The 26,100-nt window shown below is 35.5% G+C and overlaps 1 protein-coding gene across 4 annotated transcripts in view; it reads left to right on the forward strand.

Annotated features, from left to right (window-relative positions):
• Nucleotides 1–25,202, forward strand: part of CDH19 (cadherin 19) — a 68,493-nt gene extending 43,291 nt beyond the window's left edge. For all 4 annotated transcript variants that reach the window (XM_040588596.1, XM_040588597.1, XM_040588598.1 and 1 more), the window contains 5 exons: nucleotides 2,486–2,622; nucleotides 9,191–9,312; nucleotides 17,547–17,664; nucleotides 19,741–19,992; nucleotides 23,703–25,202. In XM_040588596.1, coding sequence (XP_040444530.1) covers nucleotides 2,486–2,622; nucleotides 9,191–9,312; nucleotides 17,547–17,664; nucleotides 19,741–19,992; nucleotides 23,703–24,193 — 1,120 coding nt within the window. In that variant the 3' untranslated portion in view covers nucleotides 24,194–25,202. The remainder of the gene's footprint in view (nucleotides 1–2,485; nucleotides 2,623–9,190; nucleotides 9,313–17,546; nucleotides 17,665–19,740; nucleotides 19,993–23,702) is intronic.
• Nucleotides 25,203–26,100: the final 898 nt, after the last annotated feature.

Consider the following 26,100-nt stretch of genomic DNA (forward strand, 5'->3'; position numbering starts at 1 on the left):
CGCTGGTGGGGTGAGAAGCAGAAAAGCCCTTGGCTCTGTGTAAGCACTGCTCAGCAATAACTAAAACATCCTTGTGTTATCAACATTGTTTTCATCACAAATCCAAAACATACCCTCATCCAACGTACTATGCAGAAAATTAACTCTATCCCAGCCAAAACCAATAAGTAGAGTAAATCCTGACCCCTGTCCCAAAGTCTCAATAAATGAGCGTTTTTGTGCACGTTTGCAATAATTCTGATATGGGGTAATGTTTTAATCGGTGGCTTGGAAGAGGCTGTGCATAGCAGCAGAGGTAGGGTACCACAGCCAAAGCTGTAAGTGTCTGGAGGTGTTCCAGTCTGTTCCAAATAACTTCTGGAGATATGGAGAGATGGATTCATTGCTAGGAGGGAGACACAGAACAACTCCACTGGCATTTGTTCATTTCAGCATGACCAAAACCTACATCCACCACAACTGCCTCACAGAGATACTATATAAAAAGAGTCTCTCAGTCTTTCAATTTTGCAGAATAATTTTTCTGTCTCTTAAGGGAAAAAACAGGTAATTAATCTTTAACATAGGGTTTATAATTAAAATGGCTTCTCAAGTTATTTGACGTCACTGTGTACTGTATGATTTAGACAGGCTAGCATACAGGGAAAAATGGATGATTCACAAAATACTTTATGGTGTGTATATTCCTAATAGCAGAAATATATGTGTGTGTCTATCTATCTACCTACCTACCTATAGTTCAGTCTTCAGAAGTTTGGTCAATGCAAATCATTTGTTATGATTTTACATTCATTTTCTTTTATTTACTAAGCTATTTATAGGTTAAATTAAACAAAAATAAAAACAAAATATATATGTACACACACACACACACCCAAAAAAAAAAAAAAAAAAAAAGGAGGGTGGGGGTAGTCTTGTTTATTTAGAGGACTGCAATTTCTCCTGCAAAACATTTAAACATAGTGCATATATATGACTTCTTAGTTTGAAATAGTTTGATGGAACTTGCTGAATGTCTGCATAGTCCCAAAACAGTGGTGCATATATTGCATCACTGAGTTTTTAAAAAATAGACTATGTCACTTCTAATGTAAAGATAAATTTGTTGGGTAAGTGCCATGCATATGAATCTCATTTTGAAACCATTGCTACCGTAAATGACAGCAGTTGCTTATAATACAGAAAACCAGCTGTGCTGCCTTGTGGATGCCAATCATCAAACAAACAAAGTAAAAAAGACATGAACAAATTTTCACTACATCAATAATAACAAACAACTAAAAATATCCAACATGGATTTTTTGAAAATTATCTATTAAAAACCAGAATACCAAATACACCCCAAACAAAAAATATCAATGTCAGAGAACCCTAAACAAGCATTGGATACAGAGGATGAGGAATACTCACATTAAAAAAAATAAAATAAAATAATTGAATTGTAAATCCCTAAAATAGAAGTTTATAAACGTCAGATCTTTGGCTCATGAGAATAACTTTCACTGACTGTTTTGCTGGCTTCTTGATTTATCCTCTTGCTGATTTTCAAAACAGACAAAATGTAACTATAAATAAGTTAGAAAGTCATCCAACCTTTGGCATATATTCTGATCAGGAGTCCTAAGTGTCAACAGGAGATAGAAAGACTTTGTCAAGCACAATTAAAGGTACAATAAAAGAGGGAATAGTTGCATGTGGGAATTCCAAATGGGAATTTCCAAACTTTTCAAACAGGTTTTACTTCCATGAAACAGACACTTCTAGGAACTGTGACATGCAGTCTTTTTTTGTACGTCATGAAAAATATTGGTAAATACCCTTTCCTTCTGAACCAGTATCTTTGGTGTCTTATTCAGTCTCTCTCTGGCCTGTGACCATTGGTTAGATTTAACTCTTTAAATGGTATGTATGTATGTATGGACATAGCATCCAGAGCCTTTTCAGTGAAGAGTTAGGAACACTGGACTCGTTTGCAATCATGTCCTGCATTAGGATTTTGTACCCTGCCTAGGTGTCACCTCATTACAGATAGTTGTCTGCCTTTCTTTATAATGTCTGTTCCTTTGGCATCAAAGCATGTCAGCAATGATAAAATAGATTTGCCATTATACCTCCACTTAGCTGTTACTATTATTCATCTCACAAGTGGCACTTATGCTTTTTCTTTTCAATGAAGTCATTCACCTGCTGTGAGCCTGACTTAAAAGTAAGAATGAATAATGCATTTCAGATTCAGTTCGCATTAATATAGATCTGAGATATATTTAGTTTTATAAAAAGAAGAACTTTGATCTTGGCAGCAGTGAATTTTAAATGTTTATAAGCGTACATTTTTCATGATTTCTGAGTTTTCTGAGCACGCATTTGTATGTATATATGCACAGCTCTGTTTTCTCAACTGACAATAGCTTTCTATGTCCTTGCTTTGATGGAACATTTCAGTATTAGGGAACCTCTTTACTTTTTTTTTTTTTTTTTGGTTCAGGTACTCTATTGTCCACATCAAGCATTTAAAGAGATTGTTCAGCATCAATGAGCACAATGGAACAATCATTACAACTAAACCTCTGGACCGAGAGAGAGCTTCTTGGCACAACATAACTGTTACAGCCACAGAAACAAGTGAGTAAGAAATTTAAGGAATGCTGTGTTTTATATACTGTGAACTGTAATTATCCTCTGAATACACCTTCTTTTAAGTGGCGAATACATGCTTCTTTTTCATTATATTACAGTTGCTTGCTATGTTAAGGAACATTATTAAAATGATTACTTAAACAGAAGTGGAATGTATTTGAGCTCCAAGGTCCTGTGCTTTTTCATAAAAGATGACCTTATAAAAAAGAAAGGGAACTGTAATAAGATCGAGACTGTAACGCTTTCAAGTTACACTGAAGCATATGAATTTCTCCTGCAGTGCAAGATCTTATGTTAAATTAGACCCTGGTTAATTTCACACCAGATTTTTGACTAGTGTGAAATTAGCCAGTGTTTAATTTAACACCAGTCAGAAACTTTGGCTCTAATTGTGAATTTAGACCTAAATCAGCTAGACTTCTTTTCAGTGACAATTATATCTGTGAAGCATCCTTTGTATAGATTTCACCTGTCAGTTTTGTTTGAAAATCAAATGCAAATTGCCTCTGTTTGTGCTTTTGGTGATCTGGTTACCCTAAGTCTGGGACAACACTTTAGAAAAATAACAACTACTGATTTATAACGTAGTTTAACAAGACTATTGGGATATTGTTTAAAAACGAATTACATCCATCCTCAGGAAGGAGGAAAAACATATGGAACTAGAGTCCAAACAATAAATCAGACAGGTTTTGCCAAATATTTTTAGCATGTTTTTGGATCCTGAATCTCAGTTACATGTTATTTATTGCTAAGACTACTTTAAACACATATTCATAAATTTCACTGTTCCCAAAAGGGAGTGAGGGAGCATTCCCTGTATATATGTAGAATATTACTGCTAGAAGTGTAATGCAGGATAGTCAGTAGCCATTTTCGTTGAAGTCTTTAATTTGTCTTTGGGAATTCATAGCATTATCTTCCTTTTCAGCTTCTCTGTGCCTTTTAAAACATGAATGTATTTTACTTTTCATGTTGTTGGGCAGCTGGCAGGTGTTGATCTCTGGCATACTTTTGTCATGTCATGTCATGTCATGAATGGCACTATAGAAACACAGCAGGATGACTTTGGTCTGGACTTTTCTGTTTAGTTAAACAATAAAATAGGAAAGAACCAAATGGTATAAGTGAATAAGTGTCTCCTGCAGCAAAAGAAAGTGAGCCTTTCACAATAATGAAAGTTATTGTAGGGAAACCGAGCCCTTATGATCTTCATAGGCTTATTCTTTATTTCTTTAATGATGATAAGGTCACTGTCTATAACACTGTATTCAAAAGCATTGAAGTTAGGTCACTTTATCTGAGCATACCTGAAATGATTTATATCATGGACTAGTAGCATTTTATTCCTTCAAATATAATCATAATATACACTGTGTGAATGAGACATTTGGTGGAAGACATTGTGGCTCCACTGAAGCCAAATCAAAATGCCATTACAGTTCATCCACACAAGATATTTGTTGCAGCTGAGACAGATACTGAAACTGCATTAAAACAGCAACCTCCCCTGGGGCCTATTGATGTCCTGGCATTTGTACAAGACACAAGACTTTTGCCTCCATTGCAATGACAGGGATCAGGAATTAGTAAGAGGAGATTGCCTCTGTTATTGCAGACCTGTGGTGTGGATCATCCTATCCTCACAACTTTGAGATAGCATATTTTAAAGGTATGCAGAATTAGATCTAATTCATTGGAATTTAAACGTAAGCAGTCAGAACCTGCAATCTGTTGAGTCTTATTCCACTTTATGCCTAAGATGTTTCTAGCTCAAGAGAAATCAAAGGTCCTTTAATCAGTTTTTACTAGGTTATAGTTAGCTTCTGCTTTGTACAAGGCTGAAGTGTAAACATCATTCTAACCGTACATGAGAGCAAGAAATCCTTAAGTCATCAGCTTTACTTAACACTGATTTACTGAGTCGGATGATAATTGACTGACAATTAATTAATTTAGAAGAAGAGTATCTGTTTCAGCTCTCTCTCTACTGAACTATAGACGATTAACAAAAATTCCCCGTGACAGCAACTAACTTGAGCTTACTTTGATCCTCATTTCTCTGTACACTCATTGGAAAAGTGCACTATCAGTCATAAGCAAACTTACTTACCCTCAAGAGACAACAGTAGTTTTCCCACTGGGTCTTGCAGATGTCCTTTCATAGTGGATTCCAGACCTACTACATGACTACAGGACTTACAGCTCTTTGAAGGTTTCAGTTATCGATCATATAATTAATTCAATGCCTAATTGTCACCCTACTTTGGTCATACATACTTTTGTTGACAGACTTATTTTTAGATTAGTCCTTTTAAAAAAAGAAAAAAAATCATGTCAGTTTCCTTTAGCAAGTAAATAAATTTGCTTTAGCCTAATTTATAATTAACAATTACTAGTATTAGTATTGTTATTACTGTTGTTATTATTATTATTAAACATTTCCTTTTACTGGCTGATGACAATGCTAAGCTTTCTTTAATCCCATGCAAGTACTGAGTTCTAATTTGTCTCTAGAGATGGTCACTTTTTTTTCTTTTCACCCAGCTCCATAATGAGCACGTTACTAAATTTCTCCATAGTAATTAAAGCATCAACTTCATTTTCACACTGATCCAACCTATTGCACTTGATATTCTGTTCTCTCAGACCTTGTTTTTCAAGTTCTGATCTCTCTCATGGAGATTATATCAAAGAAATTTTCTGCTCATTGAAAGATATTTAGCTTAATGTAGGATATGAATACAATAGCTGTATTAAAATTCTGACGACTCTTTTCCCGTGTAAGGGATAAAAGACTAAGTAAGTGTTGCCTACCATCTTCCCCAATTGCAACTGAAGGAGTCACTCTGCTTCACCCAAAATCTTCATTAGATATTTACCACACACTGATTCCAAGATTGGTTTTGTATGTGTTGCTCCTTCCCTAAAAACCCTACCTGTAATATCACAAAATTTAGAAACTTCCCAGTAACAAAGAAGGAGGGGTATTTAGTGAAAGAAAATAGATGTGAATGACAGCTCTAGGCTGAAAGGTACTATCTAAAAGTTTGTGCAAGCAAAAAGGTAGGCTTTAAAGAAAATATAGTATCCGTGACTCTTATGAACAAGCAAGTCAGGAGTAAGCCAAGGTATCTGGGTCCTTCCTTTGTATGCCACTTTGTACGTGACTGAAGCCATCAAGGGTACTTCCAGCCTCCTAATAAATGAGATAGTTTTCCTTTCAATGCCAAGCCAGCCAGATATCTGCCCTACACATCCAGTTCTGTCTTAAGTAAAAGAGGTTAAGTCTGTCCTACAATCTTGGTATTATTTCTAAAAGGGATGTGTGTTACTTTTTATGTGTATTTAAAAAATAAGCCAAGCACTATTTCATTGCCTATTGTGTTATTATGGATGTTGGAATTCAATAAGAGCAATGTTGTCTCACAAAAGAGTATTTTTGAGATGACTCTGAAAGATCATAAGCTTTGGCAAATTAGCACATCTCTAATGATTTCACAGAAGCAACGTGAAACTGCTGAGTATCTAGCCCTTTATCTCTGTAGCAGTTGCTTTTTGCTGCCATTTCCTTTGGCAAAAGACTCAAAGCCATCAGCACAGATTTCATAAGATCCAAGAAAACAAATGTTTGCTCCAAGCATCTAGTGAATTATACATTAAAAAAGCAATGCAATAACCAACCAAACCCATATAGTTTGAAGTGAGGCAGAAAGGAGTTCATTTTATTTTCTTCTTAAAGGTCCATTTGACTAATTTAAGAAAATGCCTTAAAAACTTCTGAACAGGTCAGAAGCAGTGACACTAGCATTCATCATGAGGCATATTTTAAATATAATAAATATTCTTGTGATTGACAAACTGGTTTTGACAGAGCGGATTGAGATACTGATAGATATTTAAGTTGATAGATATTTAGTTTTCCTGGAATGTCTTAAGATTATTTTATTAACTGGAAAAATGTCTTCCTTATGGTCCTTAGCCAACAACATGTCCAAGTTAATGTGAGTGTTATTATTGCAGCGAAACATCTTGCCTACTAAACTAATAAATTAGATTGTGGGGAAGGCAGACATTTCTCAGAGCTGTGCTCTGTAAATGTGAATTCAATGCACTGACAGGCAAAGGACTTCCAAGAGGTATTCTGTATAGAATCATAGAATCATCTACAATGGAAAAGACCTTTAAGATCATCAAGTCCAACAATAAAACTAGCATTGCCAAATACACCACTAAACCATGTCCTTAAGTGCCACATCTACACATTTTTTAAATACCTTCAGGGATGGTGACTCAAGCACCTCCCTGGGCAGCCTGTTCCAATGCTTCACCACTCTTTCAGTGAAGAATTTTTTCCTAATATCTAATCTAAATGTCCCCTGGTGCAACTTGAGGCTGTTTTCTCTTTTCCTATCACTTGTTATTTCGGAAAAGAGACCTACCCCCACCTGCCTACAACAGGTAGTTGCAGAGAGCAATAAGGTCTCCCCATGAGCCTTCTTTTTCTCCAAGCTAAACAACCCCAGTTCCCTCAGCCGCTCCTCACAAGACCTGTGCTCCAGACCCTTCACCAGCTTCATTGCCCTCCTCTGGACACGCTCCAGCACCTCAATGTCCCTCTTGCAGTGAGGGACCCTAACTGAATACAGTATTCAAGGTGCGGCCTCACCAGTGCCGAGTTCAGGGGGACGATCACTTCCCTAGTCCTGCTGGCCACACAGTTTGGGATACAAGCCAGGATGCTGTTGGTCTTCTTGGCCACCTGGGCACACTGCTGGCTCATGTTCAGCTGGATGTCAACCAGCACTCCCAGGTCCTTTTCTACCAGGCAGCTTTCCAGCCACTCTTCCCCAAGCTTTTAGCTTTGCATGGGGTTGTTGTGACCCAAGTGTAGGACTGGCACAGGCACACACACCACTCTCCAGGTTCACAAGGACACACCCCCCCTTCAGTACCTGTGTGGACCCTCTATCTGTCCAGCACCCCTGCCCAGACCCCAGGCCCTCTTATCAACTTTGTGGGTCCCCAGCTCACCAACTAGTGCATGCTTGATGCTTGCTTGCAAACCCACAGCACTCACGCACTTGTCTCTTGTGCACCCTACATTCACAAATCCCCCCTGAGCATACCAGCGTGGACCCCTCTGAGCACCTGGCCTGGACCAAAGGACCCCCTACTAAATGTTGAGTCCAGCTTAAAGTTTGCTAGCAAAAACACACACACACTCCATGCACACTGTTTGGGGAAGATACAGATATTCTTTCCTTGCACCTCCCTGTCACTCCAGTAGCTGGCACCATGGGCCAGGGGCATCCATACCCCATCTGACTCCAGATGCTGGCACCAATTTTCACTCACATTTATGCAGGTGTCAGCAGTATCTGGCACTTAGTCCCTGCGGCACACATACACAGCGGCAGAGTGAGATTATACAGAGAGATAGTTAAGAAAAAATTTAATAAGAAGAAATAAGACATTAGGACTGACTGGTGATCAGGTGCAGGCCTTAGCCAGACGAGTATACTGGCTGGTTCCATTTTCCATGTAACCAGACCCTTTTACATCCCTTTCTGTATGTCCCTCTCTGTTTCTCCCTGCATGTTCTCCATGGGTCTGTACAGCTCCGTTGATTCCTGTGCCTTTCCGGGTCTGAGGTCCCTCTGGTTTACAGTCTTATCAGTTGCATAGTCCAGGCTGACCTACCTGGAACTGTTGCCCTGTGGTTTCTGAATAGCCCATCAATTATCGTGAGATTTGTTTATTGTCATAGTCTCTGTTTGCTTTCTTAGAGTCTGTGTCTTGGTATATTTTGTGACTGTTTTCTCCTTTTTCTCCCTTGGTTTCCCAGCTGACAAGGTCCCTGGTCTGATAACCTCGCAGGGATAAGCATTCTTACACTTTCACTTGCCCCCATCAATTAGTGTGTTTTACCAGGTTTGGCTCTCATTACCCTCTCCCTTATATTTCCCCAAAGTTTGTGTCCTTTATGTTCTTGTTTATGGCTTCCTGCTTTTCTTATTAACTCTTGTTGCAATTGAGTAAGGTCCTTGACCAGATACTGTTAGAGGTGCAGACACTCTCCTTTCATATAACCTTCCATATGTCTAGTGTTGTTCTGCAATATAGTAAATCAGACTGCATGAACGAAACCTCATTTAATTTCTTCAGATCAGATTTTATTTTTTACATTTAGATCAGTTTCTGACTTGGTAAGTGAAAGACTGAACAAATCCAAAATTTTACATGAAATAAACTTACATATTTCAAGATATACTATTATAATGTAACATGATGGATTGGTGAAGAAAACAAAAACAAAACCCCACCACCTTTTGTAAACAGAACCCCAGAAAAGAAAGAGAATGCCATTCTTTTATATGTATTGGATGTATTTGAACTCATTAAAAAGAATTAGTATAAAATGTGCCTGTAGATCTCAGTGACTATGTTCTCCTCTGTAGAATACACTTAAATTTTTCTAATGTCTACAGTACTTTAAAATATGTAGTAGATTATTTATAACTTTTGATTTCTGTCTTTTTTTAACTATTAGGAAATCCTGAAAAAATTTCAGAAGCAAATGTGTATATCCAAGTTCTCGATGTTAATGATTATGCACCAGAATTCCCTAAATATTACGAAACATTTGTTTGTGAAAATGCGGTTCCTGGCCAGGTAAGGTGAAGGAGTTAGCCACCCGTTTTCTCATTACAATGAAGATTTGGCCTGATATGTTACTGTTCCCTTTACTATTGATTATTTCAGTACTGTGAGCACAGGCTGTATTTTGTCTATTTCCAAAATTAGTTCTGTTGATATATGTATAGTTTTAGATTTAAATTTTGGAAGGCTGATGTGTATATTTCCTCCCTTAAAAAAAAAAAAATCAGTATATCTCATTCATCTGTAAAAACAGGTAACACATGTACAGACAGAAAGTTCTAAAGAAAACGTAAGGCGCAGATTTGTTTCATGCTAATGTCACAGATGTAGGACCTAGGCATGGTGATTTCAGCAACAGCATAATGTAGCCTGGAAGAACCAGACTCAGACATAATTCAAACAAGATTGTTTCCTTTGGTGAGAAATCATTTATTGCAAACTGAATTCAAACCCTGTCTAGTTCAGTAGAAGTATGAAGATGCTTAAGTCACGCCCCTTGCAATACCTTCTCGAGCTGGCAGCTTAAGGGATTGTTGAATTAAGTATCCTCCACTGGAGGATTCTTTTCCATATCCTACTCCTTTCTCAGGTGAATGGAGTAACATCAGTCAGCTGTCCCAATCCCCAAGTAACACTACTGACTCTGTTTTCCTCCTGCAAAAAGAAAAATAGGCTATTCAAGCTTAAAAACAAACAGAAAACAAATGAAAAAAAAGAAAAAAAGAAGTACAAAATGAGCAACAAAAAAAAGCAACAACAAAAAGCTATAGACAGAAAAATCTATATGTTTTTTCAAGACTTTAAAGCATTATTCGGACAAATGAAAAGGACCTTTGGGATATCTGTGATAGTTCTGTTCAAACATTTTGCTGTGTTTTGATTTCTGAATCACAAAGCAGAGCCTCTCTTTTTACACCAGCTTGGTTTACTTTGACCTGGATTAGTCTGCAGTGAAATAAAGCTTTCCCTGTTGCTGAAGTAATTTCTTTACAGCTTTCATCCATTTATGTGTCCTTCTATCAGCAGTTGGTTGGTTTGTTCTGCATTTGGTAATTTTCCACTCTGCAAAGGCTACCTCTGGTTCAGAGGTACTTGCAGCAAGCCATTTCTTTTGGGGTTTTGGTAACTCATTGACAGATCAAAGTATAGGCATTAAAACAAATGCCACTTCATGTTCCTTGCCTTCAAGACACCACAAATTAAATATGGAGGATTATAGAATGGATATTTGTAATCCATGTTTTGGAGTTGCCTACAATATAAAAACCTAGATGATTTATTTCTTAGAGTTTTCATTATTCCATAATTACCTACTGACAAATAACATCTGTATGCTAACCCATTAATGGCTCCATTTAAATAACAATTAAGTATATATGTATTAACTATTTTGAGAATCACTGGTGAAAATGGCACTGTAAAGAATAGTAGTAGTAACAATAATAATAAACTCTTTAAGCATAAGAACCAGAATTATTCCTGTTTAACACTGTAATATCTGAAGGAAGGATGCACATGATATATTTCCCATTTTACAGACAGGCAAAATGTTTGTCTAAAATTTTTTTTCTATCTTTTTTTTCTTTTTTCATTGCTATAGGTTTTTGAGAGTCACAGGCATCTTTAGTTTATCCTTTGGAGACCATGACAGTAATGTTAAATAATCTTCTCATTAACAAATGACCTTAGGAAGAACAACAGGAAATTGCAATTGAAGTGCATAATTATCACAGTCAGAGCTTATGATCTTCTATTTAATGTTTATGATTTAAAACAGAATTGATAGCTTATGTGTCTCCTTTAGTGTTTGTTTTGGTTTTGGGTGGGTTTTTTTGGTGTTTTTTTTTGTTTGGTTGTTTTTTTTTTTGTTGTTTTTTTTTTTTTTTGTTGCTTTTTTTTTTTTACTTTTTACTCACAGGAAAATGATTATTTACTTTCATCAGCAAGAAGCCAAAAGGTTCAAAATTGATTTTATCCATAGCCTGGCTATCCACTGCATAACACACTTACTTCACATTTCAGAAGAATCTCTTACAGCAGTTGAAGGGCTTTTATCTTAGTCATATATCTACAATCAGTTCTGAACAGCTCAGGAATCTGCTTACATGTTATAAGTTGAGATCAAAGTTGTATAGGTACTCTATTGCATTTCAATTTCTAAAGCAGCTATCTCTATCCATTTAGCTGGAAATGATACACTGAAAGATGTTCTCAGAGATGTTCTCCACTTCTAGAATTTACTTCCTTCCCTGATCTCAGCTGAGTTCTTTCTGGTTTCATGGGTGCCTCAACATATATTTGCATCCTACAGCTTATAGTGTTTGGGAAAAAGGAAGGAAAGTCACCGCAGAGGGCAAGATGCTGTCAAAAAAATTGTCTTATTTGGGTGACTTTTTCTGCCTGGTTTACAATAAAAGCAACGCTGAGTCATGTGGCAAATAAGTTCACATAGCCTTAGTGTATACTAGGTTATGATAAAGAATGTGTAGAATAGAATAGTACATGAATAAAACTAATTGTTGGTTTAATTATCCAAACTCAGAGGCAGTTAATAGTGCCTTCATTCTAGAGAAGAAGGCTTGTTTTGAAGTTTTGAATTTTCTGCAACATTAAAAAAATATTGTCTACCTGTATTGAAGGAGCGTTGATCTTCATGTCCCTGTATAGTGGTTTTGTGAGTTACAGACATACTTAACCTCTGAAAGTCATTCAAACAAAAAGATATAGTTTGGAATGTGAGAATATAGTCTGAAATCTGACAATAAAAATGGATGTAAAGACTGTAGATAGTCTTTTTTGGCATTGTCTAAATCCATTCTTCATCTTTATTAGACATTTTTCATATCAATGGAGTTTTCACTATTCATTTCATGTTATAGGTCTGTGCTGTCCTATAATACAAAAGTTATCCGTATACTAACCAGAACCAAAGTTTTCTTTTGCACATTGAAAAAACACTTTCAGTGTACCACCAGTATTAAATACATTATTTTCAAAATTACTTGAACATGAAAGTTGCTATGTAAAATAAACTTCTCTCCTACTAAAGCTATAGCTGGCATCAGATCAAATGGAACAGTATTAATAAGGCATCCAAACCCATGTTTCCCTTTTGATCAGGCCTTTTGACTTTATATCTATATGTAAGCAAGTAAATGATGACTCCAATGTGATATTAATTCTTTATATTTACCCTTTATGTGTGTGTACAGTAACTACAAACTGTTGAATTCTAGAGGAAATATTCTATAAAAATGATCAGAACAGGAAATGGACCAAATCTGTCTCAAAGATAACACTAAAGACATTTCAACAAGAATGAATTTTACGCAGAAAGCTTAATTGCCAAGGCATTAATAAATTAACTGAGCCTGAAACTGCAGCTTAAAAGTTTGATGTAAGCTGTATCAAATATCTTATGTTATGTGTAAGCAAGCTGACCATCTATAATGTACCTATTTGTATGCATGGTAATTCAGCACTAGTAGATATTGGTCTTTCTTCATATCAAACAGATTTCAGCTGAAGACAAGCTACAATGAACACACCTATATTCTGAATTAACGCTGTCTTCTCTAATGAGTATTTATTCTGGTTATTCTGAGTTCTTGTAATCTGGGGGTCATTTATAAAGTGACTTCGATGTTGTAGCTTGCTTAGTAATTTTCATTAGATCTAAAGAAGTGAGTACGTATGCAGAGCACTTTGAGTTAGAGACAACAAAAAAACCCAACAAATTTATTTACTCGATAGTTAGCATATAATAAAATAATCATTCATTACAGTGTTACAGTGAAAATGGAGTACTCATTTGATATTACTTTGCTACATAATGAAACATTGACAGAAGAAAAGAGAGGAAATCTTTAACTTATGATTAATGTCATAAATGAGCAGTTTGCTAAAACAGATCATTTCTAACAAACCGTGATGTAAAATGATTTTTGATAGCAGAGAAGTGAAAGTGAAATGTTAGTAAGCCAATGTTTGTTATTTCACCTTGTTAGATTCTCTTCATCATTTACAAAAAACATCTGAGCAGTAGTGATAAGAAAATAAAACGTTAAAAAGAGAAAAAGAATGAGGGCATCACTTAGAGTATAAAAACATTGTGAAGCTGTGAAAGCACCATATATCCTAGCAGTCCCTTACTCTAAGCTATACCTGCAGATTCACAGATCATAATTTGTGACATTTTGCAACAGTGGCCACATTGGCCCATGGAAAATTCCTTTTTCTGTTTTATACAGACCATGATTCATCAACATTATCTCAGAGCAGAATGGAACAGGTAAGAATAGTTTTTCAGCATATACAAACATAAAAATGCACCTAAGTGTCATGGCATGAGCTTTGTAATAGTTATTCCTTTGCTGAGATGTACACCATTTTATTTATAGCTGAGAAGAAACATCTTACAGTATATCCAGTGAAATTAGATCAATATTGTGCAAATTTGGTTTTCAAAAATGAAATAGAACCAGTGAAAAGGAAAACCTTAGTCTTGAGTTAGAAGGTCTATCTGGAAAGTGCAGGTGTTGACTAATCTACCTACACTAAACTTTGTTGGTGATCAAATATCATTAAGCAATGAGAAAAATCCCACTAGCCAATTTGAACAAAACCAGTTCTATACTCCCCAAACAGGTGGGTGATCTGATATCTTACATCCTACAAACCATAGCAGTTCCTATTGAAGGATGTTGTGTGGAAAACAAAACAAAAGAAACTAAAGTAAGAAGGGAGAGGTGGCAGATCTGTGCCTACTTGCTTCCACCTGTCTGATGGGAATGATAAGACTATACCTGGGTATGGAAGCATGCACAAAGGACTTAATGTTATACACTCAGAGTACTTTAGCATGAAAATTAATGGTACTTGTGATTGTTCAGTTGGATAGTTTAAGCCTTAAGTTGAATCTGGTAGAAAGAAAACTCTTAGAATCTAAAAGGATTATAATAGAAAAGCTTTCTTCTTCCTTCTGGGCATTTCCATAATGCCAGTTCAGTGAGACCACCTAGGATTAAGAAAATACATTTTCAATGAATTTTCATCAAGACTACCTGGCAGTCAGCTACTCCATACTCCAAACTTGTTATTTGCAAGACAAACAACACCCAGCTAGATGTTCAGTACAGAAGGGTTACAAAAAATCTCTTTACGCAAAGTAATTAGTCAATGAAAGATCAGAGCTGTTACTAATATCCTAGACTCCCTCACTGATGACATTTGTTAGTTGCAAGTGCCCCCTAATCAGATGGAAGGGGAAGCGGAATGTAACAGGCCATATATTTTTGTGACCTTTGATCCAAGGGCCTCCTGCTGTTCCTAGCAATGATCTCATTGTGTTTGGAAAGAAACAGTAAATGAGGCCCACCCACCATGAACTTAAATCAGTTTTTCAAGAAAAATTAAGTGACTTAATCTCAGTTTTAAAGAAATGTACATTTTCAAATGGTCTGCTGGATTATTACAGCTTCTACATGCATGAGACCTGCTATAAGGAATTTTACAGCAATTAAATGTCAGCCTATTCAATACAACTGATACAACCTTGCAGAAGCAACAAATCATTCAGTCTAAACTCTTTGTTTACACACTAAAATGTAATGGTTTTTTAAACCTTGAATCACTAGCAAGAAGTGCAGTTTTTCAGTCTGTGATAACAGTCTCCCTGGTGAAAGGCTAGAATATCCTACATTAGATGTACAAAAGCCTAGGAAACGAGAAAAAAAGAAACAGTTTCCTTCTCCTGGGTGATTTTTCCTTTAGTCAGCAAAATCAGAGCTGCCTATTGCTCTGAATATTTTATAGACTCATCTGAGTTTTGCTGAATCTTAGTGGAAGTGGTACAGTAAGAAAGAAATAAACAATAAGGGTTTGCCCTGTCCTTGTCTTCCAAATATTCCCCTACTTCTAAGGTGAATCCTTAAAGGTATATTCATATGTCTAGAATAGCCATAGCAGTCTTAGGTTTGTGGAGAACAGCACAGTTCAAAACAAGGGAAGGTGTTTTGTTTTGTTTTGTTTTTCAGCTAGCCACATACTCCTCAGAAGTTTATTGATTGGATCACATATAAATCAAATTTGTTGGGGCAAATACATTCTGTATGTAGAATAACAGAAGTTAACAATGAAATAGCAAAACAGTATCTAACTCACAACTGCAATAATTTTATGATTTTCAAACATGATAGACTCCTAAACATCTACTTTCCAAAGACATTGCTAATACCTAGTAAAATAATTATTAATCAGACTGAAAAGTGAAAGTATAAAAATCACATCTATAATTAATGTTTTTTGGTTTTGATTTTTGTTTTTTTGTTTGTTTGTTTGTTTGGGTTTTTTTTTTTTTTTTTTTTGTTTGTTTGTTTGTTTGTTTCGTTTTGTTTGGTTTTGTTTTGTTTTGGTTTGGTTTTTTAGGTAGGTAACTTTTCACTAGCATGTCACTAAAATAAAACCAAACCAAACCAAAACAAATTAGATGTGGCTAAGATGTCTTTGTAGACTACTATATTACTTCTCATATTCAGTCTATTCTAGCTTGATAGACCCTGAATTGTACAGATAGACATATATCCATACAAATCTTTTTCTCAGTGGCAACCATGGAGATGTTAGCAGCAAAGCATAGCCTTTAAAAGTTTTTGGAGGTATATGGTAAAATATTATCATTAAAATGTGCCATTCTTCATGTTTTAGGCTGGGTTCATATTAGGCATATTTTAGGAGTGGTATCCTCTTCTAAAACTGAAGCCTGTGGTTTATTATCAAGATAATATTAGTGAATAGTTATTGTTCTTCACTGATTTCTTGACCTGCATGCTTATACCTGTCTTTGTGTCACCTTAGCTGTTTTGTTTTCTCTGGGGAAAGGGAAAAAATTCCCTGATGAAGTACGTCACTGAACAATCACTCCTCTCATTAGTGGCAATAAAAAAATCTCAAGGGTAGTCATTTTTCCATAGAGTGAAAACATAAATTTGTAATAAATTTCAGATATGAAAAGGGAACAGTGCTATCTTCTGGGGTGTAAGCCTCATTTTGCACTCTGCTGTGATGGTTTCATCAAACTTAGCTTCTTGAAAAGAAAAATAATGTGTGTTGAAGTCTTAGATCTTTGACTGAGAAATGGTTTAATCAAGAAAGAATTTTCAAAGGCACAGATGGAAAGCTGTAGTCATTTCCATCGACATACTGCTTTACTTTTAGAGCACCACTTGTAACATTCAGGTTCTTTCTGGTTCAAGGAAAGTTGAGGCTTTAAGTTTCTTGGGTAGAAACCTCTGCAAGGTGTGAGATGACTGATAAAATAGAACCCACATTCAAATTGGATAGTATCTTTTCTGAAAGTGGGTGGGCTTGCATCAGTTTGTTTTCCTCCTGATCACTTACTAATAATGCTGATGCTCAGGTCATTAAACATTTACTGATAAAAGTAACAAAAATAAGCTCTTTTAAAGCATAAATTTTGCTGATTATGTTAACTGTAACTTGGTTATTTATTTGCAGAGATGGAAGATATTCCTTTGCATGATAACTGTTATTTTTTATTTTATCTTGGAATGACTATCTAGTTTGACATATTTGTAAATGAAGGCTGTTTTGCTTTCTTCAGAAAAAGCAACCAAGAGGTTCCATAATCAATCTGTTATAATATCCAGTTTCAACAATTGAACACATGACGTTGTCACCATATATCACTTACTGGAGCTACAATACATCAGTTGAATGATGTCAATCTGTTTGTGGGTTGGAAGGAAATGGGTTTTGTATAGAAGGATTTGTTCAAATTTTCACCTTGAAAAAAAAAGTACAGAACACCATAAATATGATTACTTTTTTCAGTTATGGAAACTTCATTTACCCCTGGTCTTTTGATCCAGTAAATAATTTATATTTTCTCAAGATTTTAATGCCTGCCTCTTGTAAATTGATGAAAAATCAAAGCAGAGAATTTGCATAGTATTAGTCTCAATAAGCCTGTTTTGGTATAGAAGGTATATATTTGTGAGTGCTTTAACATGCACTCAATATGTATTCACAGATCACATCTCTAACATCAAGTTTAACATGCCTAAGATGTTTTTTTATTCTTTTAAAGGACAAGTAAATACTTTTATATTTGATTGTTTGGTGGGTTTGTTTTTTTTTTTTTTTTTTTTTAATTATTATTATTTTATTCTTTTAAAGACAAGTAAATACTTTTATTCTTAAACAATTCTGTTTGTCTGTATTTCCAGCTAATTCAAAGCATCAGTGCAGTGGATCAAGATGACTCAGCAAATGGTCACCATTTTTACTTCTCATTGGCTCAGGAGGCCACAAACAATTCACATTTTACTGTCAAAGATAATCAAGGTAGTGTCTTTCATGTAGCTCTTTAAGACCTTCCTAATCAAAGTTGCATGATTCTAGTGGTCCTCACATTCTGTAAAAATTTCCACTTAAATATAAATTGTCTTTATAAGATATGAAAATGCATTTCAATAATACCAAAAAGTTTATTTTCCCTATTCAGCCAAATAAACAGCAAAAGACAGTTTTATTTCAATGAAAGAAAAAAATGCTGAGATGAAAAATACACTGGTATTCTTTAAAATTTATTTACTTAATGTAGGATATGGTGGGAAATACCAAGAATCTTGTTAAAATTATCTCTTTGTTGAAGAAACAAGATGGCCAGAAAGAGAAGATTGTTGTTAATGTAAGTCCATCACTTCATCCCTTCAGCAAGACCAAAATTATAAACACAGATAAAGAGGAATGCAGTCTTATGTCTTAATACTTTTTAAACTGCATACACTTATTACTGATGACATCATACAAATGTCTTCTCTATATATTCTAATGTATTCAGAAATTATATTGATTAAGAGTCTTATTAAAAGAATGATATAGAGAGATATCAAACAAAACCAGTCTGCTGTGAAAACGTCGATACAATATCTGATGGAATTTCAGGGAAGATGACCGCTCAGAGTCACTTTGCTTTGACTACAAAGAAGAGCTTCTTCAGACTCAGCTAAAGTACACACTGTACTTACTGATTTTTCTGATTATTTGAATGTTCTGCCTAGGTGAATAAATCAATGGAAATAAGTTTTTGAATGTTCAGACTATGTTAAAAGAGCAAACTACTTCTCTCAATACCTCTAAAGTTAGTCAATCTATAAATATGTATTTCGGTTCCCAGGTTCATTAACATCTCACTCAGTGCCAGGAAGAGATAAGTTGTTACACTGAGGTCAAATTGTGTACAAGCCACAAGCCTTTCCCACTTTTGCTCATTCTGCAAGGCCCAAGCAAAGCCACACACGTGGCAATACAACCAGTTCTTTTTGGTGGTTATTGATGGGGTGGGGAGGGGGCAGAGGAGGAAATCTTTTAAATTATGGTACTGTCAGTGCAATCTCTCTTTCTGCTGCATTTCATAGAAATGGCTGGGTGAACTTGGATCGTCCTATGCAAAAGCAAAAGTGACTCTACAGATCTGGAGAATTTTACCTCAGAGTTACTTTCTGAACTATGAAATAAACCTAGAAGAACTTAAATGTGAGGGAGTTAACTTCAGTAGACTTTGATTAGATGTATTACACAGATAATGGTAGAAACATTTTTTTTGGCCTACATACATGAATGCACACATGCAGCAATTCACCCTGCCAAAATGAAAAAAATCTGATATGTATATATTTATAGATTTTTCTTCTTTCCATTATACAGAGATTTAGGCAGAGCTAATTTGTTTTGCAACAAGCTGTTTCAGATTTGAATTAGTTGATATGCAACAGGAGCTGAATTTGAGCCATTTACTGGGTTTGGTACAGAACCGATTTCTAAACTCTAATAGTTAAATACAAAGTAAGGTGAGACCCTATAGCAGCTTGTCGTTAAATTAGATAGGAGCTTAGATAGGTCTAGTTTTTGAGTCAGGGAAATAAATAAAAGACTAGTTCACTGGACTTTTTTCTTGCTTTCTCTTCTTTTCCTTGCCACCTGCTTTCTCTGTGGGCTGCCAGACACACTTTTGAAGCCTTTTGATTGGTAAACTGTCTATATTTCATCTGTGAACTGCTGGATTGCTAGCAGCTGGATACATGGAATCGTTTTAAGAATCAATTAATTAGTCTGAGCCGGTTTCAGGTACTGGAAAAAGTGGGGGTTTTTTTAGCTTTGAACATAAGAAAAAAAAAGCCTCTATGTAATTTTTTTTTTTTATTATTGTTGCCCCTGGAATACATATGTCAAAAATAAATGCAGTTTATTCAGTTTACACGAAACACCCACCACATGTCAATGCCTGGTTTTACTTTTTTAACTTTTTTAATATGTAGCTTTGCACAGTACCATTGTTTTTAAATAGGTCAGATTCCACTAGAGTTTTATCGTTAAAAAGTGATAAATGTGTATCATACATAATAATTTATCTTCTAGATAACACAGCTGGAATTTTCACAGCAAAAAGTGGCTTCAAGAGGCAAGAGCAGTTTTATTTCTACTTGCCAATCTTAATTCTGGATAATGGAATTCCACCACTGTCAAGCACAAATACTCTCACCATCACTGTCTGCGACTGTGACACTGAAGTTAATGCCTTGTACTGTCGATATGGGGCTTTCATGTATTCCATGGGTCTCAGCACAGAAGCTTTAGTAGCTGTTTTGGCTTGCATCCTAATACTCCTCGGTAAGTATGAGAATGAGAAATTGTTTTGTTTCCTTCTACAATGGGCTTGGTTGAGTGACAAAGATGTTTCCTTGACTGGAAGACTGGAAGTACTGTGTTATTCAGAAAACTTGCAATAAGGCAAATGATCCATTTTTCTGTTTTCCTAATTATAATTCACCTCCACAATTCCAGTTTTCAGTAAAATTTGAATTCTAAGACAATGTTCACAAAGTTGGCTCTAGTTGAATCATGGTCCTACTTACTCCTCCAGCTCTATAATAATAAAGACTTGGGAGTCCAAGGTCTGTTTTTAGCCCGGGTAAAGCGGAAGACCGGGTTACACAAGAAAATTCGCTAGTATAAGAATATATGTAAAAGAGCAACACCTTACTCGTTCTGCCTTAGGTATGCCAAATGTAGAGGTAAGATCAATATAAAATAATGAAAGAAAAAGAGAATCTGATACTCTCAGAAAGCAACTCCAGAAACAAATGGGGAGTGTCTCTGTGAGTTCATAAAGCTGTATTGCCAGGCAGCCTTTTCTCCAAATGTTGGACATCCCCTTTTACCTTTCAGCAGACACCAGATTAACCTCCATTAAAGTGTAGAGCTTGTGGGGGTGTCAAAATGGGTTTGAGAGCATTTTAAGCACACAAGAGTTGCACTTGTATTGCTGCAAAGGGTCATAGCTGGGAAATGGCACTCAGAACCAGACCAACTACCCAAGGCTGGCTGTTCCTGCTCTGCATGGGGCCATGGCTGCTGCAAGGCATATTGCAGTGACAGCACACAGGGAAACAGCTTCTTTACCTGGTGAAACATGCAGGTATCCCTGCTACAGTGAATTTGTCTTCTTCCAGCAAAAATATTATACAATAATGTGCAATAATATGGCATATCCATATTATGCCATAAAGCAGTATGCTTCATAAAGTGCCATATCCAAAAATACCACAAAACGATCAATGGATTATATATAGTAAAACCATTCTTCCACCAGTGAAACTACAAACAAACAACTCCAAAGTAAGAAAATTACAATAGAATCAGGATTTCACTAAGCAATGTGATATCACATCATCATTATATATTGGGCAAACATAGCATAAATTTGTTTTCAATAAAATTTTTACAAAAAGCAAAATATGACCAGAATTAAAACAAAACTGCAGCATAATAACTAGTACCAAATATCATGTCCACAAAGAAAGAAGTAATAACAGAAATTACACTGCCTTAAGAAACAAAAACTTTCAGTGAAAATTATTTTCACAATGTATTTGTCAGTCACAGCAAATATAATAGTAATATTTTTAAAGTCCTATATTATTGAAAGAAATACACAAAACTTTAAGCAAACACACACCCCCACCCCACCCCCCACCCCCGATGGCTAGCTGGGTAAAGAACATTCTTTTTTCTACTCTTGTTACACAATATTACCTCTACCAGCCTATAAATAACAGCATACAACACCAAACATACAATCATTAACTACATGAAAGCTGAGGCTAGAAAATGAAGGCTTGCAGCATTATTCTAATGCCATAGTAGCAATAGAAGGCAAGAAAGACAAGTCCAGTAAAGCTAATGGGATTATTTTGAGTTTACCCAGTGAAAAAAGAAATTTAACAAGTTAAAAATCACCCATATTCTGCATTATGTCCACAAGGTCACGGCTTATTTTCCTTAGAATAAGGAATAAAAACTGGGTCTAAATATTTCCTGTTGTACCTTTGACCTCCTGACTGAATCTCTGGTGAGAACTCATGGAAATTTCTCCTAAAATGGGACCCTGTAATTTAATTCCACAGTTAAATGAGTTGCCCAGAAGCAGCATGCGTACCTGTCAGTTATGAGTCAGCACCTTCATATGGCTTTGAAGTCTCAAGATGAGGTAACATGCAGGAAACTGCAGAAGCAGAATGGCCTACAAAACAATATGTGCTTTTATTTATCCTTATGAAGACATTGGATAAACAGGGCAAGGACGAAAACAATGGAAGATTATCTCATAATTATTGTGTCTAGATAGGAGTACTTCTGGCCAGACACTAGCCATTTCTTGACTCCAAAGCAAACTCCAGGGATGTACTAGTTCCCCTAGTTACATGTCTTGTTTTCCAACAGTGAAAGCAGGAACACACAATTGAATTTTTGGTTTCTAGACTGGTCTGCACTTCAGAGTCACCTTATTTAAATCTGAGCTTTCCTTGTCTCAGGCAATCTTCAGTAGTGGCCTCAAAAGCAGCCCCCCTGGTTGTAGTCCCTGTTTTAAACCTTGCAGTGTAGTTGCAGCACGCATTTCAAGGGTTTTTTTGATTGTTGCAGGATATCTGAACTTCATCATTTTCTGTTATGCACTTAAGGGACTGAGGGTCAGACAAACTATATCACTGCATTATCCAAGCCATCAGTGAAATTATTGCAGAGAGGTCCTCTCTCCAGATGGAATAAGCCCTTGGTGTCTACTGGGCCTATGCATATCACAAAAGCCAAAGCAGGGATACAGATAAATGTCTTACAGACACACATATTTTAAATGCATTAAGTTTTCAAATGTATTTTTGTGATTATTTGAAATGAAATTATAAAAATTTCTATGCATAATGTGTTTGGCACATATCTGAAAACTAAAGTTTAATTTTTTTCCATTTTTCTGTATCATCATGTGTACCATTGGAAGAGTTCATCATGCAATGGGTTTAGAAAGTTGAAACAATCTGGGGTTTAAAAATGTATTATAACATTGTAGAAATTCTTATTTGCAACACTTTCAAGTTTGGTGTTGGTGTCTCCCAATCAAATGAAATAGTATAAAGTAAATATATAGAAATAAAGAACTACTTCATGTCCTTCATATCCCTAAGTGAGGTAGAATCCTGCCATTGTTGGTAGTTGTTGAGTAAAAAATTAAACCCCACAAACTACTTCCTTATTAAATAGAAAAGCAGTAAGATTTAGTTAAAAACTGAAATCATTAATCTCTGTGAAGTCATAGACTGTTTCAAAGGGATTATTCAGCTGAAAATGAAATGAGTTATGATTAAAAAATAATGCTTTAAAATAAAATCTAAAAAAGGTTTCATATATGAAAGAAACAAGGTGCTCTGATAAATAGGCCTTGGTAGTAAATACTGCTACAACATCATGCAAAATTTGGTGATAATGTTCAAATTTCCAAACCAACATAACAGAAATAATTGAACCATACCCTGCATGGTCTATGGAACTGAATGATTCAACCAGCTGAGGAAAATATCTTATTGCCTCATTTTTCATTTGATCTTCCTGGGGCTTTGTTCTGAGAGAAAGTGAGAGATAAAGAATTTAAATTCTGAATGTGAAATTGACGTATTATGTGACAAACCAAAGCAGTTTCAAAAAGCATAACCTGTGTTTCCATCAGTTTCAAACTCCCATCTACCAAAAGAACTGCTCCATTTCATTCACCTGTTTTACAGGTCCCGTTGTAGCCATTTTCCCACCACATACTATGCTCATCTCAAAACCATAAACCCCGTAAGAATTACAGCTCCATATTTTTTTTAAGATAGCTTCACTTTGCAATGGCATCAGTATTAAGAAACATTACCATTTTTTTTAATCTTTCCAAGCACACTCAAAGTGTCTGGTTCTGTTTATTTTTTCCCTTGTTTATGTCTTTTTTTTCTTTTCTTTTCTCTTTGTGTGGTTTGTTTGTTTGTTTTGTTTTGTTTTGTTGTCAGTGTTCTTTTTGGCAATCATAGCCATAAGGCAGCAGAGGAAGAGGTCTCCTTTTTCAGAGAAAACAGAAGAATTCAGAGAAAATATTGTCAGGTATGATGATGAAGGAGGCGGTGAGGAGGATACAGAAGCCTTTGATATTTCAGCACTGAGGACCCGTACCGTCATGCGAATGCACAAACCTCGGAAGAAGGTCAGCACAGAGATCCACAGCCTCTACAGACAGTCTCTACAGGTTGGCCCTGACAGTGCAATTTTCAGGCAATTCATTTCAGAAAAGCTTGAAGAAGCAAATACAGACCCTAGTGCTCCTCCATATGACTCACTTCAATGCTATGCATTTGAGGGAATGGGTTCTTTGGCAGGATCCCTCAGTTCTTTAGGTTCAAATATGTCAGATGAGGATCAGAGTTATGGCTATCTTACAAACTGGGGACCTCACTTCAAACAGCTTGCAGGCATGTACACTTCCAGTAGAAGTGCAGGGGATTAGTTACTCTTTGGTTTGCTATTTTATTTTCCCAGATCTTGGCCATCAAAAAGAACTGTGGATTTTTAAAAAGGTGATCATCCCACATTTAAGCATGAAAAATAAAAGCCCAAGGTGGTTTGTTTTTTTTTTCCCTGGAAAAAGAACTTTTAAAATCTTTTAAAGAACTTTTGAAAAACCACACCAGGTATGTCATGAGGTGAGGGGGTGGAGACTCTTGTTTTAAAATCTTGTGGTTATTTAGGTGCCCAAACGCAAACCGTGCTGCTCTGGATACATAGATCCCCTTCTGGATACTGAAAACTGTCCTGCAAGTACAAAAGGAGGAGGAGAAGCCATAAATGGTTATTGTAAATATTCTGTCATCCTTAAGCTTTAAACTGTTTCCAAAGTTAAGACAGACTTTTGCAGTTGCAGTTGAGTATATTCATTAACCAGTGTTAAACATGCATATTTGTATAATGCTTCATTATATAAATCTACTTGTGTGAAAAAGTGGACCTTACATATTCTAATACAATTGTCAGAAGCACTCATAGAGTCATCTATTTATTGTTCTTGGGGTGATAAAACTAAAACAAATGTCTTTTCCTATCAGTGTAAAAATAAAGACCTATTACAACATCAGCAAGTATTTGCTGCCATTTTAGTTTTTAATAGAACTATTGGAAAATGTATAAACCAATACTTAATTTAGCAAATAAGATAGAAAAAAAGAAATCAGTTCAAGTTAGAATCAATAGTCAACATAAATACTGCAATCGACCACGTTATATATTACTGTACTTAGAACAAAATGCTATACAAATAGAGGCATTTTTCCTTTTATTAAGGATTTAAAGGATGACTGAATTACCAGCACAGATTTATTTTTTTATTATGGAATAGAAAATCATCTGCAGCAGTCAGTTGTATTATAACAATATTAAGAATCTTTAAAATGCTAAGATGATGGTTATAAAACTTTATGTATAACATTAGATAATAAGATAATAAAATGCTTTAATGTTAATCCACTTCTGAAAATGGTTCTGAATCATTCTGCAAGACTCAAGTCAGTCAAAATTAATTTCCTACTGTATTTTTTCCAAATATTCAGTAATGAATATGAATCTGTCTCAGAATATTGTTTTACTCTTTGTTATACCACTACCCAGAAGCAATTTTGCATCTGAGGGTTATCAAAAATGTTGAAAATGGTCTGTCTGGAAGGAGCAATCCACCTGTTTTTTATTCATCTCTCTTCCATGATGTACTTATTTTACAGAAATTACATGGTGTAATCAATTCATACATTTCCACAAGTAAAAGCTGGCATCAGGATAAGGAAAATTACGCAACATGCTGCTTTTTTGTTTTGTTTTGTTTTCTCTTCCCCTCTCTTTTTTAAAATAAGATTTTAAATAAATGTTACTGAATTACAAAAAGCCAGGCGAAGCTTTTGCAAGGAAAAAGAAAAAAAACCCAACCTAATGAAAAAATGCAACAGAAAAAGGCATGTAATATACAAGCTCTGTGATGTTTGCTACAATTACTGATGATTGAAGAAAACTAAGTGGAAAGGTTCCAGGGCAGAGTTTAAATTCCTGTTAGCTAAAAATAAAACATGTGGAGGAGTTTGAGATCTGCTAAGGGCAGAAACGTTATTCATGATATTCATAGCTGGAAAAATACAGGGTTGGTGTCACCCAACCAGGTGCAGATGAACCAGCACCTGCTTCATAAGGAAAATTGTTTCTTCCCAGTCTCACACTAGGACACCAGTATGAATAAGCACCTACAAGACAGCTTTACAAGATGCACAAGTAAACCCATTATATAAATGACTAATGGTTATGTTCAATGGCTCTCAAAAAGATATGGCAAAATAATTTTTGAGATAATCTTGTTCATATTAGTATTTGTTCCAT

The sequence above is a fragment of the Falco naumanni genome, chromosome 3 (assembly GCF_017639655.2).
Source record: "Falco naumanni isolate bFalNau1 chromosome 3, bFalNau1.pat, whole genome shotgun sequence".
Taxonomy (NCBI): domain Eukaryota; kingdom Metazoa; phylum Chordata; class Aves; order Falconiformes; family Falconidae; genus Falco; species Falco naumanni.